Here is a 16,815-nt window from a genome sequence, read left to right as displayed (position 1 = left end):
AACAGTCTATCCATTGGAATAAGCCAGTGCATGAATGTATGAGCCCCAAAACACTTTCTACCACTGAATGCAAAACACAGCAAAATTGGCAATACAAGTGTAATGAGAGTATCTACCCATTTAAAATGCCCCCTACTACAACAGAGACATCATATCTGCCAAGCAAAATCCAATTTGATCAGGGAAAAGCCACCAAGTGGGCGCTGACCCATCGGCTCCAGTTTGGGTAGCGCTTGTCAGACTCAATAACGTTGCGTCATTCACAAGCAATCGGGCGAATGGTTTAGGGGTATAATGCTCGCTTCGCATCTCTGAGCCCCCTGGTTCTGAAGACGATCTGCGAGAGGTCCGGGGTTCGATTCCCCGTTCGTCCAAAGCCAATCATCTCAAGGTGTTTCTTTTTTGCGACCGTCGACGACTGGCGACTCTTCTTTTTCGCGTGCTTCATTGTGAGATGAGACCTGTAGCTTTCTTTTCCGCAATGCAAGATGGAGTATTAAAGGCAGTTGAATGGACAATAGTTGCGACCGTAATATTCCGTCGCATTAACTCCTTGTTGCATAAGACCACATCCCTTCACTCTGGAATAATCACCAGATTGGCCATCAAACTTGTAAAGAACCGAATAATGTGAAATTGCGCTCGCTATCTTATGGCAACTCCCATCATCGCCGAAAATTTAATCAACTCAACTGCCACCCAATTACATCTTGGCCAACGTCAGTCAACCGTCAACTCATCATCCCTGCTTACTCCAGCTTATAAGTACCCATCTTCCTCGGGCTGACCTTGAGCTCAAACAGCCTATCAATCTCATCGTATCGTCTTCCTTTGAGCTCAGGAACAAAGATCCAGCTCCAGATCATGCCCAGCAGACCGAGACCACCAAAGATGAAGCCGACCTTGCCCTTCAGGTTGCCCTCGTCTGGGTTGACCATGTAGGGAATGGAAACGTTCATGGCAATACCCATGACGGATTGGGTGGCTGTGGCCAGGGCCATGGCCTTGGCCTTGAGAGCCAGAGAGCAGGTTTCTCCTAGGACAGCAAAGGCCATGGCTCCGACTGTGGCAAAGTAGACAAAGGCGTAGATGACACTGCATGCGGCCTGCACCCACTTGGCAGCGCCGGTAGGAACCACATCCATGATTCCGATGAGGAACAGAAGCGCCGTGAGCGAACCCATACCAATGACAAAGATGTTGCGACGACCAAACGAGTTGACGACGAACCAACTGCAGATGTTGCCAGCCACACCGCAGGCTGTAACCACGACACCCAGGTCAAAGCTGCTGGATTCGGCGAGACCGGCCAGCTGGAAGAAGTAGGTCGAGTAACCGAGGACAAAGACAATGCCCACAAGATGCTGGCAGACAAAAACACCGATACTGATCATGGATCGGATGAGATCAGTGCCTCTGAAGCACTGAGACCACGATGCTTCCTCAGCTCGAGCAGCATCCTCTTCGGCAATGGTGGTCTGGATAGCGGCAAGCTTGGCTTCGACGTCAATGCTGGGGCCGTACAGCTGGATCAGAGACTTCTTTGCCTCATCGAGCTTGCCCCTTCGAGCCAGATACCACGGTGTCTCGGGTGCAAATGGAAGGCCTATAGCAAGGACGATGACGAAGAAGAACTGTGTGCAGAAGGGTCCGCGCCATCCCCAGCTATCAGGCCTCTCACCGAAACCCTTGATGACGGCGTTGGAAACGAGCTGACCGATGGCGATGCCCAGGTTCACACCGGCCGTCGCGATACCTCGAAGAACCACGGGTGCGATCTCGGAGGTTGCGAGAGGGGCGATGGTGAGGTAGAAGCCAAGGCCACAACCGAGGATGAGCTTGGCGATGAGGAAGGACGCGTTGGAGGTGGCAAAGACCTCTCCAAAGATGCCGCCAGTAGCAAACACGAGGCCGATGGCGAGGGACCACTTGCGGCCAATGCGGTCACAGAGATAGGAGCAGAGGAATCCACTGAAGAAGCCGCCGACGCTGGTGATGAGGTTGAAGGCTGATTGCCAGTCGGCGGGGAGAATTGCCACGCCATCTTGGACGTATCTGGGACATCGTTAGTTGTTGCTGTAGTAAAAATGGAGTGGAATTGTCCATACCCAAAGTCACGACGGAATGATTCAACCGAGATGGCGGCACCGTTGATCTGAGCATCAAAGCCCCTGCTCATTGTCAGTAATCTAGCCACGATCGATCAGAGTGTAACTAACCAGCCAATGGCAGCAATGGCATAGAAAAAGGACCAGCCAATGAGTGCTGGATGGTGACGGAGGACTTGTCGAAGAGTCAAGTCGTGCTCAGCCTGACGATCAGCATTGACAACGTCGGCCTTGGGGTCCGCAAACTCGGCACCCGAGGCTTTCGGCTCCAGGGCAAACGAGGGCTTGCCTTCTGGGGAGATGTCTTCAGCTGCCATGATCTGAGAAGCTGTAAAGATGTAGGATGATGTGATGGTTCAATTGGTAATGTGAAAGACCGATGAGTCTCTTGGTCCGAGTTTTTCGACTTGGGATAATGCTCGAGGATTATATAGTTGCAACCATGACATAACAATAGTCGCTGGTCACCGGTGGTTGTCGTCTCGCAACGCCATGTCGAAAACCACAAGACCCGGCTAAAGACGACAGTTCATGGCCTGACAAGATTAGCTCTTCAAAGTCACAAGACTGACATCCGAGCTTCGTCTAGGCCGGTCTGGGGTTTGTGGGGAGAGAAGCTATTGGAGCTGCCGGATGGATCCTGGAATGTGGGGGATCCGCTTAACCCAGTCTGGCCGTTAAGGGCGACACTCCCCGACAAGGTTTTCCAGCTGAGCGGGTGAGCCGTTTACCTGTGCCGGCGATCTCCAGCGGTTCTTATAAGGGGCGAGACTCCCCGACGGACTCTGACCGTGACTCGCTAACCCTTCATACCACCCCCTAACACCATGACTCCACCGAAACAAGCTGAACAGATGGACGAGACCTCGGTAGACAGAGATCGCCCCCCTGGCAAGAGGCCGGCAGCTCGCGGAACTGCCTTTTACCCGCGCAAGAGGGCCAACGCCGCCTGTCAGGTCTGCCGAGCTAGAAAGACGAAATGCGATAATCGAAAGCCATCGTGCTCATACTGCCTCAGCGTCGGCGCGACGTGCATACAGTCACCTGTCGACCTCTCCGCTTTTGACCCCGCAAGTCTCAAGATCCTCGAACGGTTAGATGAGCTAGAGAGGCTGATCAAAGAGCCGCGTGCCGAGCAGGGGCTGGGAAATGAAGCTGTCAATGCTCCTCAACAAACGTTTTGTCAGAATGAAGAGATGCAATCGTCTTCGAGTTCACCTGCCAGACCTATTGGTGATCTCAATGATATCCCTCTGAGGAGCATTCTTCCGGAAAAGATGGAGAGTCTGCTTATTTGGTCCGTCCTCGCTCAGCACTCGCCTCAGGAGAGCCTTCAAGCTTCCCCTGCCCAGCCACGGGACTCGTACTCCCCTGGATGCAGCCCACTGAGTGGAATCGTCGACATGGACACGCAGAGCGTGAAAATGCTTCTAGACAACTTCTTCACACACGTGCACTGCAAAAACCCCATACTCGAGGAGACGGCAACTCGGCAGCTCGTCACGAGCACCATCATGGAAGGCATAGACTGGTCGGCAAACTCGTGCCTGGCCCTGCTCATCTGCGCGCTGGGAAAGGTTGCCACTCCCCTGGGACCGAGCCTTGGGTCTAAGCCGGATACAGCAAACTATCTCGAGGCCCAGAAGCTGTTCCACGCGGCGCAGAAGAGGATCGGGACGCTCATGACGCAATCGGACATAATCGGAGCGCAGTGCTTCTTTTTGTCTGGGGTGTTTCTGATGTGCAACTTTCAGCCTTTTGAAGCGTGGAGGTTCTTCTCGCAGGCTCTGGCTGCTTGCCAGATGTTGCCGTTCCTGCAGAGGGCGCATAGGGGCGTCAGCTCGGGGCTGGACATTGTGCAGCCGGAGGCTGATGAGACGCAGCAAGAGGCGATTTATTGGTCTTCGTGGAAGTCGGAGCACGAATTGAGGTCGGCGCTTATGTTGCCGGATTTTAACAAGTCTCACCACTCTTCGAGCAATTTGTATCCTCCCTTTTTTCCTACGCCGCCTCATCCGCTTGACTCGAACAAGACGACAGACTCGGACAGACAGCGAGCGTCATGGCTGTTTTACCTGGCTGAGATTTCTCTGCGACGGCTTCATAGTCGAATCGCTAACGAAATACTTGAGCTGCATTGTTCTTCTGCTTCTAACCTGGACTTCCTCAGGGATCTGGCCGCAAGGGTACCGGACTATGAGACACAGGCTCATCAGTGGGCCGGTAGCCTACCACCAGAGCTCTGTCTTTCAAGACCACCTACAGAAGATAATGTGTGCACTTTTGTTCTTCGCGGGCATCTCGTCAACTTCTTCGAAACCATTTACTGGGCATTTGTCATGGCTCACTTCAACGCCCTTGAGAGAGGGCTGCTGCTAGATTTGCCTGGTAAAGAGTACGCCGACAAAGGATTGGAGTATCACGTTATTCGAGTGCAAGTGAATGAAGTCGGACTATTGCATCGTCATCACGGGACGTGGCTGATGATCAGGGCGTGCATCCGCTCTGCCGGTATCCTACTCGGGGGGCGCGTGCTAGGCGCAACGATGCCCAGGGGCTGGCACGAGGCGGTGCAGAAGATCATGTACCTCCTCAGCTCATGGGAAGACGAGGCCCCAGAGCTCTCCGCACGAAGGGCGTTCCTGCAGGGGGTCATGATGAGCTTTGACAGCTGATCCGGGGAATGTAGCTTTGATGGACAAGTTTGAATCGATCGATCAACTATGTTTGGCACTGGTAAATTCCCACGGCTAAATTCTCATGGCAAGTTTCCCCAGGTCAAGTGAGATGCCGATCCTTGGCGTGGCCTGAGAGCGTCGGGGAGTGTCGCCTTTAACCGATCACAAGGCTCCAGCCCACTCGGCACCTTGACCATTTAAGTCTTGATTCGTGCTGCAACTTGGGACGTTGAATCAAGACAGCATAACTGTGTAGGGCACTTGGAATATTGTTTCTTTGTCTTTTACACATTTCTTCTCAATTTTTGTTTCTATCCGACACATCCTCAAGTCACACAAAATGGTTGCGACCGCAGACAGCAAGGGCTCTTACAGGGTCTCTGAGAGACCAACCCCTCAGAGATCTTCTTGCACTATGCTGCGAACAGATGGAAGCCGCATCGTCAACCCGGCGGGTGAGACTGTCGTTCTCAAGGGCGCTGCTATTGGTGGCATGCTCAACATGGAGAACTTCATCACCGGTTACTCTGGACATGAGCATGAGCATCGCGCTCAAATGGCTGAGGTTCTCGGAGAGGAGAAGGCCACATACTTCTTTGACAGACTTCTTCACCATTTCTTTACCGACTCAGATGCCGCCTACTTTGCCTCTCTGGGCTTGAACTGTATCCGAATTCCCTTCAACTACCGACACTTTATGGATGACCTTAGCCCCGACACACTCAAGCAGGAGGGCTTCGATCTGCTGGATAAATATGTCAACATCTGCGCTCGACACAACCTTTATGTCGTTCTCGACATGCACGCTGTTCCCGGAGGCCAGAACCAGGACTGGCACAGCGACTCTGGCATTGCGCGAGCCATGTTCTGGGACTTTAAGGACCACCAAGACCGTGCGATCCAGCTGTGGGAGGCTTTGGCCAAGCACTACAAGAACAACCCCGTGGTGGCCGGTTATAACCTTCTCAATGAGCCTGCCGACCCTCACAAGAACAAGTCGGGATACTTTGGTGAGAGGCTGATCAAGTGGTACGAGCGCGCCGAGAAGAGCATCCGAGCTATCGACCCCGACCACATGATCTTTATCGACGGCAACACTTACGCCATGGACTTCCGAGCTTTCCCTGAGAACCCTCTTCCCAATGCTGTGTATGCTTGCCACGACTATAGCATGCTTGGTTTCCCATTCGGACCTCAGTATGAAGATACCCAGGAGCAGAGAGACCACCTACGCCAAAGCTTTGAGCGAAAGGTCGAGTTTATGAGGGCTAAGAACGTGCCTATCTGGAACGGAGAGTTTGGTCCGGTGTATCAGAATGAGAAGAAGGAGGGAGAAACAGCTGTTGCGACCAACGCCAAGCGATTCGCACTTCTGAAGGAACAACTTAACATTTACAAGGAGACCGACGTTAGCTGGTCTATCTGGCTTTATAAGGATATCGGTTACCAAGGCATGGTCTATGTCGACCCTCAGTCAACATACATGCAACTCATCGCTCCCTTCGTGGAGAAGAAGCAACGACTCGGTCTCGACTTCTGGGGCGTCGCAAACAAGGACGAGGCAAAGCACATCTACGAGCCTTTCCTCTCGAAGCTCAAGGAAGGCATCCTGCCCGCCTACCAGAACACGAGATATCCCAAGATCTGGACCTTTGAGCGACACTTTGAGCGAGTCATCCGTGAGTGCCTGATGAGCGAGTACGCGGGCTGGGAGATGGCGGAGCTGTTTAGGGGAAAGAGCAAGGAGGAGCTTGAGGAGCTCGCGAGCTGCTTTTCGTTTGAGAAGTGTGTTAAGAGGGATGCTTTGACTGAGATTCTTAGCTTGGATTCTTTAGATGCGGTTAAGAGCAAGGGTGCTTAGGTATGGGTATAGGCTGGGTAGAGAGGGTTGAGTTTCTGTAAACATCTCCTTGGGTTATTGGGGTCATGAATCTGGGTTAAATATTAGACTGAATGCATATAAACGGTGTTTCTCATGAGAAAGGGGTGCTCTAGTCAAGACATACTTGAGAGCCTAGAAAACAGAGTGAGCGAAGAGGATCAAGTTGGATTATAATTCTATCACGATTGGCCCATTCATGAGCGCACTGTTCGGCCCAGAAACAACCGATGCATTGGCAAAGACAGTACCTTCCAGGCCTAGTTTTGAAGTCAGGATCAACCCCTTCAGTTTCGCCCAAAGTACTAGAATTGCCATCCAGCCCACCGCCATCCATCCGGCCCATCCAGTCACTACCTCCTCATGTGCTCTCTGTACACCATCTAGAACTACATCTTCACATCCATAGGAAACATGGATGTGCTCAAATACGACGAGGCGTGGCCGAATTTGAGCGATCTCCTCAGCTAGGTAGGGACATCCTGCTCGGTGAAAGTCGCGCGTGTCAAGCTGGTGCTTTGGCGGACCGTGAGTGATGATGATGTCCGGTTTGGTGTCCAATGAGGAGAATCAAGTGGACCAGTGGAGTTCATCGTCAGGCCGATACTGGAATGCTGATGTTCCGTACATTGGTGTCCAGGGACTGCGTCCAAACACCTGAGTCCATCCGTGATGTAGCCAACGGGCCATAATATGGGTGCTGGTCACGTGCTGCCAGAGCAAAGGGGTTATTCCAGCCTTTTCAAGCTCCACTCTACGGTGCCAGCCAACCACAGCCTGTGGCTCGGTTTCTCTCTACTTGCACGCAGTAAGTATCCAAGTCTTTGGCGGGGAGAAAACGTTCTGTGAAGGGATAGGAAGAAAAGATATAGTGGCAAAAAGAAACTAGACTAGCTTTAAATGAGAGAACCGTGCTTTACAGGTACGAAAAATGTCAGGAAACACGGTGCTCTCACGCATGGTCCAGGCAAATAGAGCAGTGTCTACTCCATAGGTAGGTATATAGTTAGATATAGAAGATTCAGTGTTAATGGCCTTACTAAATTTTGTTTTCTTCTGTTGTTTATCTCGCTCTCATAACCATAGAATTCTTGTGTAAATGCTATTGAATCACGAGGTCTCATAAGTCGGATCGACTCCCGAAGTCTCGATCCGGTTCACAACCAACAGCCAAGATTGAACAGAATCTGCCTTGTAAATCCAAGAACGCATGATTCATTTCATTTAGGAAAAGACCAAAATATTGACTGAAAACACGTTGGCAATTTGGGCATTCCCAGCCCTTTATCCAGTAGCCGAGAATGCATGCCAAGACCCTTGGCTCCTCTCGATCACCACGCCTTGGCCACGTGGGATCGGACTTTAGCAATGTGTCCCTCAGCTGAGGCTCACAGTTGCTTGGCGGCGGGGCCTTTACTCCGTTGGGTGGTTGGAGCTGGGGAAATAAAGGGATTCTCGGATGTCGCTGAAATGTTTATTTGAACAACCGGAGACCCGAATTTGAAGCTCTGATTGAACAGTGAATAGTTGTGCCATTTCAGAACCCTTTTCGGTAACTATGGCTTTGCAGGTCATCCCCATCAGCCGACTCAACCTTGAGCCAGAGACGGTCAAGTGTCCAGCCTGCCAGCATGTTGGCAAGTCAATAAGGGTCATGGAGACGACCTCTAACGGACAGTGAGTTCTTGCATCTCCCTTGGCTGCAGATCTGACATCAGATAGGGCCACGGCGAGTTGCCTCATGGGAATCCTGGCCTGTCTTGCATGTAACTGCGGATACATGACGGCCCCAACATATTACTTCCTCAGCCACTACTGCTCTCGCTGCGGTATCCGGTTTGTCATTGTGCCGTGGTATGATAACCCAATTCTTCATCTGGAACGGTCACTTCTTGTCGAAGCCGACTCTACAGAGAAGGGAGAGTCTGGGCGAAAGATTATGCCCTCGCCTCTTGGACCGCCACCGCAACTTAACGAGGAGCTGTTGCGCAACTTTGCCATCCGCTTCATCTCCTCCACTCCATCCCTCACCCTTGAGATCCTTTTGCAAGGCGATCGCAAGTTTCCCTCTCAGGCTACAGATGTGGCATCTTCTAAGAAGCTCTACGACATCACTTGGCCTGGTCTTGCGGCTGGGGACCCTGTCGAGTATACCCCGGGTGAGCCCATGACGGCAACTCCAGCGAAGCCAGATAGCAAACAGATCAAGTCGATGGCTTCTTGGGACCCCTCAAAATCGACACCCCACATCCGCGTGTCAACAGTCGATGGTGTCGACCGGGAGGTCGCTACAGCTCAGGTGTTTGCAACTTCCAGGGACTATATCCTTCACACACCTACACTAGGCCCGGATGGAGTTGTCAACTATGTCTCACGTCGATCTGGTATCAAAGGACAAATCTCAAGCAAATCCGGTCACATGGTCTGGAGTAGTTGTGCTGGTCCACTAGCTTGGATTGTGCGCAGTGTTCAAGACAAGGAGATGCAAAAGACTTCCCGCAGGATTGTCCTGATGGATGCATATGACAGACTCGTGGGAATGATTAGCTCTGCTGATAATGAGGAGAGTGTGCGGTTGAAGATCTATGGCGACCTGTCGCCAGAGCTGATTGGGGAAATTCTGGCGAGTTTCTCTGCCGTATCATATACTATCTGGAACTATTCACGTCTGGAAGGAACTGATGAAGGATGGGGAGTTGCCGCCGGTGCGATGAGCGTGGCTGGTTTGGGTTTGACATTGGCTGGCATCTAATATTTCTTGTGTTGAGGGGCTCGGCTACTGTTATGGGATATTGATACACGAACGACACTTATGCCTTATTGTTATGAACTCGATAGCAGCTATGCGAGAATTCCTAGCCCAGGAAATCTACTGTCGCTGCTGCCTCTCCATCTCAACGGGTTCTTCCTCCTGCGCCTCCTTTTGCTTAATGGCCCATGCAAGCTCCTCGTCTGCCTGTGCCGCTCTCTTGGTATCTTCATCTCCAAGCTTGACGTTCTGCACCAGGAAAGCAAGGAGGAGGAGGAGTGCAGACACAGAGACGGATCCGATAGCCAATGTCTGCTGTGTTTGGCGGTAGCACTTGTCAATGGCGTTTCGTTCGGGACTGCCGACTTCATACTTTTGAGCAACGACAATGGATCCAAAGATCTTTCTGCCGACTTCTTCACCAAAGTTGGCGTTGAGCTTCCGGGGAAGAAGGGAGTTCCAGATGGCACCGCTGATGGTAACACCGAGGTTGGAGCCAAAGCCTAGAGAAGAGAGGTAGACAGCGGTAGCGACGGCGATCTGCTCATTCGCGAGAACGGCTTGCAGAGAAACTTGCAATGAGACCTGAGCAAGACCACGACCAACTCCAAGTAGCGTCTTGGAAACGATAAAGGTTGGCTCATTGGCGATATGCGTTCCCGAGATGTTGGTGAGATAGATGGGCAGGCCAGAAGCAAGGATGATCAAAACAACACCAAGCATGATGAAAGGCTTGGTGTGCTTGACGTACTTGAGGCAAAGACCGGAGAACAGGGCACCGATGTTGTACGCCACACGCTGGGCGTTATCGACTCGTGTAGCAGCTCCCGGGGAGTAATGGCCAGCAACTTGGAGGAAGCTGGAGAGAAACGGTCTGTAGATGCTGTCGGACATGGCGATGACGATAACAGATATACAGGCGATAATGACGTTGCGTTCTCGGATGGTTCGATAAGGGATGATGGGATTGGAAGCAAACTTTCCGTCCCAGACCAGGAAACCGACAAAGGTCAAGACACCGACGATAAGGAGGACGATGGAGGATGGCTCTTCCCATCGGTCGGTGTTTCTGCGTCCAGCGATGGTCATGGGAAGAAGAGTCATGGCCAAACCGCCGATCAGGAGAAGAGCACCGATGAGATCAAGCTGGGTGGCGATATGCTTCACCTTGCCGACAGCACCAGAGGGAGAACCGTGAAGGAGGGACAATCTCTCGGTGATCAAGCCGATATTCTTGGCCCGGCGACCCATCCAGAGCATCATAGAGATAGTCGGGATCGCAGTAACGGGCAGGATAATTGCCCACATGCCATAACCCCATCTCCAAGACGAGAATAGGAGCATGTGCTCGCCGAGGTACGTTCCAGCATAGAGCGTAGGAATGGCCGAGAGTGATTCGGGCAGGGTGAATAGGAGACCTCGGTTTACCAGGCTGGTGACGTCCGCGACAAAGATTTGCTGGGTAATGTTCCACCAAGTATCGCCAAACGAGTCAAAGATTCCTCCAGCCTATAAACCGTCAGCTTAATGGATGTTGTTGGCTTAACTAGGATGCGTACAAGGAAGGTGTCGACGTTCTGGCAGGCCGCAAACATGGCACTGCCTATGGCCATCGATAAAGCACCTCCTCCGAAGCCTTGGGGGCGGCCGAAATGCTATCAATATGTTAGGGTGATCCCGAGATGGTGATAGTAAGGAGACGTACGTCGGCAAGCTTGGCAAGAAGAGGGTAGGATACGATTCGCACGATGCCATTGACGATGGAGCCAGTGGTAAGAAGCGAATGGCCATCGAAATGACTAGTCGCGTATGGTTCGTAGACATTCTGGGTATACACGTTTAGGTTCATGAAAAAGTTCATGACCAGGAGGCTACCAGTTGTCAGCGGAGTTTGCAACACTCGAGTGAAAATGCCTACCATCCAATAGCGATACCGAGTTTTCGAGGCGTCCATAGCTTTCGCATAGCCTCTGTGGCCGTTCTCGGTCCAGACTCCTCCACCGCTGGAGTCTGCTGGCCATCGTTGACTTGAGATTCGACTGCCATCTTGACTGTACGCACTGCTCGACCATCACTACAAACCCTCAAAGACGACCTCTGCTCTTTTCTTATAGGAAAAAGTCTTCCGCAGTCCTACGGCGGTCATGCCCAATTCAGGATTCTCAACACGAGGACAGACGTGGGGGGCCATGAATATCATTGCTCGGTAGAGTATAACCCGTTCCCAGAAGTTTGTCAATGGCCGGTCTTGGCTGTAAGACCATTCCCACTCGCTTAAGTCTCTTAAGCATGTATCTAAGCTAGTTTGGCAGGGTTGGGGCGGCCGCTCAAACGTACCGAGCTTGCCGAGGGCACCGTTGGATGCTTGAATAATGGATCATGACTGTTTTGAGTTTCTTCTCCGCGGCGTCTTCTCCACATTGTTGTGGGATGGTGAAATTGTGATAGGCGCGCAGTTGGAGACATCCTTGTTATCACGGGAGTGGAGGATCTTATCTGATCTCCGTTTTGTCCCCTCTTTATAGACGAATCGAACGACTGGTGAGGCATATAATTGACGACGGATTTTTACCTATACCTTGGCTAGCTTGGCGCTGCCCACCGTTGGTCTTGCTGACAAAAGGAAGATTTAGTGTGGCAGGGTTCATCCGTTGACTCGGTCCTGGAGGTCTATGGTGGAAGAAATGGTATTCTCCACTTGCCTGACGGCATTTAAATACATTCAAATACGGCAATTTTAGCCCGAGGGGTGTAATACTCCATTGTTGATGTATGTGCCCATACGCCAGACGCCGAACATATTCCCTTGGCTGGGAGTCTTCCACTCTGATATATGAGCCAGACCTGAAAATCCCGTCAATGCCATATAGCAACACGAGAAGGCTCAAACAGGCGCCAAAAACCCTCAACATCTAATCTTCAGTGACCTGCCGTAGTTGTCCTGCATGGTGCCCTCATATCTACTGGATATTAACGAGCAAGGAGTCAGAAAAGAACTGGTCCAGAAAGGGCTCCCCATAAACATCCCCCAGATCGAAGAAATTATGCACCGTATTGGGAGCAGGCGGCGGGTTCTCCTCCTTGTCATCGATAGGATGGATGAACTTTGTCGCCACCTGGATAGTGGCACTCGAGCCATGGCTTGATCCTTGCCGTTCTGAAGTGCTGTTGCAAGTGGTGAAACTGGATCCTGACATTGTGGGGTCGAGCAGCTCCCATATCATCTCGGGCTCAAAGCAGATCGTGGAACCTATCGACTCATCGTTTTCTACTGCTTGTGGTGCTTGAGAGGCCTTAGAGTTGAGTCTTTGGAGGATCTCGACCTATTGAGGAATGTTAAATGTGGCCACGGCGTAGCAATAGGACAGACACGCACCTTTTTTGCTATATGAGGCCAATTGTGTGACAGTCGAGAGAGAAACGCCTCACACGTGCCAATATTTTCTTTAGCCTTATCAGACACCTTGCGGTCTCGTGCAAACTGGAAAATCCAGAGTATGGAGACGCATGCGGCGACGGCTTGTCCGATCAGAGGATCATTAACCTCAAAGGAGCGATCTTCGCACATCTGCACTAGTCGGGAGACCCATTCCGAGTGAAACAGTGCCTGGTCAACCGTCTTTTGCAGGAATGAGCGAGGTTGGAATTTGCGTCCTGCTCTTCGAAGGGCGACGAGTTGAACAAATGGGTGATTGAGGGCGGCATGAGAAGCATGCATCGTGATTTGCATCAAGACCCATGGTGCCCAATATTCTCGATGTTCGTTGAGGCTGGAAGGTGGTTGGTCCGGGAAGGGCGCATTTCTTATAAGATGCCTGTGTGAAGTGTGATTTTCGAGCTCGTAGAGCTTGACTGTGAGCTGGTTGTGTCTCGATGTGGTTAACCAGGGGTACTCCATTGCCCCGTCTCGGATATCTCGTAGGTATGAGATGATGCTGCCCCAGAGACAGACATAACCCAGACAGCATGCAGTAATACCGGCGTCGTGAATATTTCCCTCGTAGGCATCCGTCAAATCGGGGCAGTAGCTCTTCATGCTGTTTAATGGGTGTAACGGCGGAGGAACGGGAACGCTCTTGGGGTAACTCGGTGCGCGAGATGCTTCGGCCAGAGTGTTCATATGAGGAGAAAAGGCGCTCTCCAGGATCACGATGCTCCAATGGCATCTTGAGGTAGCATCGTCGGTATGTCGTGAGTCTGAGTTTGCTCTCAAGTTTGAAAGTCGGAAGGCTTCAAGCCTTGATGCGATGCCAATAGTCATCCACGAACGGGCTGACTTTCCAGCTGGAAGATCATGAGCCAAACATACCGAGCATGTATACACGTGACTCACCTATTTGTTCACATAATGAAAGCAGGCAGAGAGCCTGCAGTACTTCCAACTTGGGGACACCATCGGCAGCCATGTCCACTACGATGCTCCTGGCTGAAGTAGCATAATACTCAATGGCCTTTGACTCCAGGCCATAGTAAAAGCTGTGGCTGGTATAGTGCAGAGCAAGAGCAAGGAAGCTCCATCGCAGATAATGAGGGAATGAAGAGATCTTTGACTGGAGACGGTGTGGATCGAAAAGTGGGAGAGGCTGGAAGTAGAGCTTCTCGCGGTAGACGGCGACAAAGTCGTGGAGTAACTCTAGAGGAGGCTCGGGGTTTCCCGGAGACCTAAAATGCCTTTTAGTCAGTAAATGGGGCCATTTGAAGCGAGAATGCTGTTGTAGCTGACCATGTAGATGGGCCTGTCGCCGTTAATGAAGCCATTTGTTGAGAAGCCGGTGAACTGGTTGGCCTTTGCCGAGGAGCAAGCCCCTGGGTGCTCAGGGCGCCTGTAAATGGCCTGTAGTCATTTTTATCAGCAATTGGACACACTTGCGATGGAGTGCGCTTACTCTGCATCTTGGTGATGTGAGCTGTTGGATGGGCTTGGGGAGCTGTTGTCATAAGCCTTTCGGGGTCTTCTGTGATATTGTCAGACCAACAGAAATCTGAATTTTAGACAAATGCCCTACAAGGTCTTGTTTTGGGCTCTTCGGCCTCCATGGCTCACATGGTTCCGGGGGAGGTAGACGCAAGGTGAATTAGCAAGATGGCAATGGGAGCACCCAGGCTTTTCTGCGGGGCATTTAATCTTCTTTTGACTAAAAACAATGCTTGATCAGCGATATCCCCAAGTTCCACCAAGCGGAAAACGTACCGACAGCGTTCGCAGGATCGTCTCACACGGGGTTCACAATCGGTTCGCCTTGTCATGTGGAAAGCGGTTGATGGATGGTCACGACGAGCTGTGAAGAATCTCGGTGATAAGTAAGAAGTCAACCGGCAGAAACGGCCGAATTCCTGGCTGCGGGGGAGATAAAGGTCCTGGCCTATCGCCTTTGAGGCTTGGTCCCCCCGCTTGATATGATTCGTGGCTGATGAACGCCTGGAGAGATAACGTTGCCGAGATGTGGAATGTGTCGGCTCATGGCTTGTTTGAGCCGCTATGTCGGGTCGGGATCCGAGCTGGGCATGTTTCGGCTTTGGAGCCGACTAATCAAAGCTGAAGCAGGACATCACCATTTTATTATTAAACATGTCAGAAATAGACATGTCTCAGTGCCTCTAGCTATCATAATAAAGCAATTTGACAGCAACCGGCTCGGAGTCCATTTCTGTGATCACGGATCCCACAGGTTATGAGGCCAACAACAGCGCAATTCAACTCGGTTTAAAATGGCATTGGAGAGTCGAACACTTGGCTCTCATTCCCACAGATCTACAAGCGATTAAATGCCATATTTTAACCATTCAAGCGGGACAAAGCTCATAACCCACGTTGTAACTCAGTATCATCCTAACCAAGCGACTAAAGAGAAGCAGCTGGGGAGACGAACCCCCTTCCTTTATCTACCCAGGAACGAGTCAGTATAGTTTTCTTCGGACCATTCGCTATTGTCTCGTCCCATAGTTGTCTGGTTTTGCTTCTGGAGCATGCCAACTATTAATAAATCTGAGCAAGGGCCTCGTCTTTTCATTGGCCAACCCTTGAAGCTATTCGCAAACTATTGATTTTCCAGCAACGCCAAGATAAACAACCTCTTTTCCTCTTCTCCTCTCTTCAGCTCTTTTCCTCTGTTGTTTTCTTGCATCTTCTGTCGACTCCTTCCAGGTCATCCACTGCATTGACACGATTGTCTCGTGGCGGCCCTTTGTTTCCTGCCGTTGTTTCCCCCAATCTGATAGAGAACAAACGAACCCACTTCCGGAGTTTGTTGGCCGTTGAAAATGTCTTTGTCTTAAAAAGAAGTGCCTGATTTTGTTTCGATTCGATGAAGTTGGACAAAGGACTCATTACTACGGGCATTCCCTGAGTTTATCTACGTACTGAGGACGACAAAGATGTGCAGGACCTTGGAGTACTTTTCTGATGAGCGTTTTCTTCAAAATCTAATCTATCTTGACCTCTATTCGGTATCTAGGGCACATAGCTTCAAAACCCGAAACGCAACACATGATACAGCGATAGCCCGACCAACTCGGTGTCTTGTTTATACCCACTGATTTTGGGAATCTCAGGACTTGAGCGATTGCCAGATAGTCGGACATTGCGACCAAATTAGGATCAAATCAACCACCCTCATTCAGATCTGAACCAAAGCTAGGATCCAACCAAGTAGCCTCTTCTCGGCTCAGGACTGCACCCGCACCTTGTAGAAGGCCAACGATTCGTTTGGCTTCCTCGGCTCGTCCACGGAGCTCGTCATCAGTGAAAATCGAATATCGATTAGGGTGCGTTCGGTGCTGGTCGGCATAAAGACATATAATGGCGTGTTCACGCCCCCAGTATGCTCCGTTGAGCGGGCTGCAGTAGCCATAATACTTGTTAGGATTGGTACCCTGGGCGAGGAGCCATTCTACCGCTTCCGCTTGGTGATTTAGGATGGCTTCCTCAAGTGGGCTCATACCGTGGCGTATTTCGGGGCTCACATAGGCTTTAGAATCATGTTTGCTGTCCCAGAAGATATCCGCGGGTGCACCAAGTTTCTTGCACTTGTTGAGGGTGGCAATGTTACCTTGACGAGCTGCGAGAAATACAGGAAGCCAGCTCAGTGTTGCGGCGGCAGATTCGTACAAGTATTTATCGAATATCTGATGCAGGCATCTAGATGTGAGAACAAACAGCCTTTGTCTCTAAAGGCAGGGAGCACTGAAAAGATATCCAACAGTATCTCTTGGGGAAGAATGGAGAGCCTGTCCCGATTTCTGGCGAGAGCAGCCTCGGAAGCTGCTACAGACCCCGAGATAAGACCCACTTGCTCCTGGATCGTTTCGGTGGTTTCGAATGCAGAGACTCGGATCATTTTGGGCAGTGTCTTAAATCTCGCACGGGTAATCAAAGTGATGAAAGGTCGTAAGCTAGTTGGT

At 51.2% G+C, this 16,815-nt stretch overlaps 6 protein-coding genes across 6 annotated transcripts; 3 read left to right on the top strand and 3 right to left on the bottom strand.

Annotated features, from left to right (window-relative positions):
• Positions 1–749: 749 nt before the first annotated feature.
• Positions 750–2,425, bottom strand: NCS57_01097100 (MFS domain-containing protein; the record flags this gene model as incomplete). Its single annotated transcript, XM_053060696.1, has 3 exons — positions 750–2,055; positions 2,109–2,171; positions 2,220–2,425. The coding sequence occupies 3 exons, from the start codon at positions 2,423–2,425 to the stop codon at positions 750–752; spliced, it is 1,575 nt and encodes a 524-aa protein (XP_052909082.1).
• Positions 2,426–2,935: 510 nt separating this feature from the next.
• On the top strand, positions 2,936–4,783 carry NCS57_01097000 (Zn(2)-C6 fungal-type domain-containing protein; the record flags this gene model as incomplete). The annotated part of the gene is made up of 1 exon (XM_053060695.1): positions 2,936–4,783. The coding sequence occupies one exon, from the start codon at positions 2,936–2,938 to the stop codon at positions 4,781–4,783; it is 1,848 nt and encodes a 615-aa protein (XP_052909081.1).
• Positions 4,784–5,126: 343 nt separating this feature from the next.
• Positions 5,127–6,647, top strand: NCS57_01096900 (Cellulase domain-containing protein; the record flags this gene model as incomplete). The annotated part of the gene is made up of 1 exon (XM_053060694.1): positions 5,127–6,647. The coding sequence occupies one exon, from the start codon at positions 5,127–5,129 to the stop codon at positions 6,645–6,647; it is 1,521 nt and encodes a 506-aa protein (XP_052909080.1).
• A 1,576-nt stretch (positions 6,648–8,223) lies between these two features.
• On the top strand, positions 8,224–9,417 carry NCS57_01096800 (uncharacterized protein; the record flags this gene model as incomplete). The annotated part of the gene is made up of 2 exons (XM_053060693.1): positions 8,224–8,342; positions 8,388–9,417. 2 exons carry the CDS (start codon positions 8,224–8,226, stop codon positions 9,415–9,417), a joined length of 1,149 nt encoding a protein of 382 aa, XP_052909079.1.
• A 117-nt stretch (positions 9,418–9,534) lies between these two features.
• Positions 9,535–11,460, bottom strand: NCS57_01096700 (uncharacterized protein; the record flags this gene model as incomplete). The annotated part of the gene is made up of 4 exons (XM_053060692.1): positions 9,535–10,923; positions 10,974–11,069; positions 11,120–11,285; positions 11,333–11,460. The coding sequence occupies 4 exons, from the start codon at positions 11,458–11,460 to the stop codon at positions 9,535–9,537; spliced, it is 1,779 nt and encodes a 592-aa protein (XP_052909078.1).
• Positions 11,461–12,374: 914 nt separating this feature from the next.
• Positions 12,375–14,697, bottom strand: NCS57_01096600 (Zn(2)-C6 fungal-type domain-containing protein; the record flags this gene model as incomplete). The annotated part of the gene is made up of 7 exons (XM_053060691.1): positions 14,606–14,697; positions 14,421–14,549; positions 14,301–14,369; positions 14,138–14,248; positions 13,748–14,076; positions 12,791–13,698; positions 12,375–12,737 (listed from the first exon to the last, which is right to left on the bottom strand). The coding sequence occupies exons 1-7, from the start codon at positions 14,659–14,661 to the stop codon at positions 12,375–12,377; spliced, it is 1,965 nt and encodes a 654-aa protein (XP_052909077.1). The 5' UTR covers positions 14,662–14,697.
• Between the last annotated feature and the right edge of the window lie 2,118 nt (positions 14,698–16,815).

Source organism: Fusarium keratoplasticum, chromosome 9 (assembly GCF_025433545.1).
Source record: "Fusarium keratoplasticum isolate Fu6.1 chromosome 9, whole genome shotgun sequence".
Classification (NCBI taxonomy): Eukaryota; Fungi; Ascomycota; class Sordariomycetes; order Hypocreales; family Nectriaceae; genus Fusarium; species Fusarium keratoplasticum.
The sequence above is the reverse complement of the archived record's forward strand: the minus strand, read 5'-3'. Positions and strand labels throughout refer to the sequence as shown.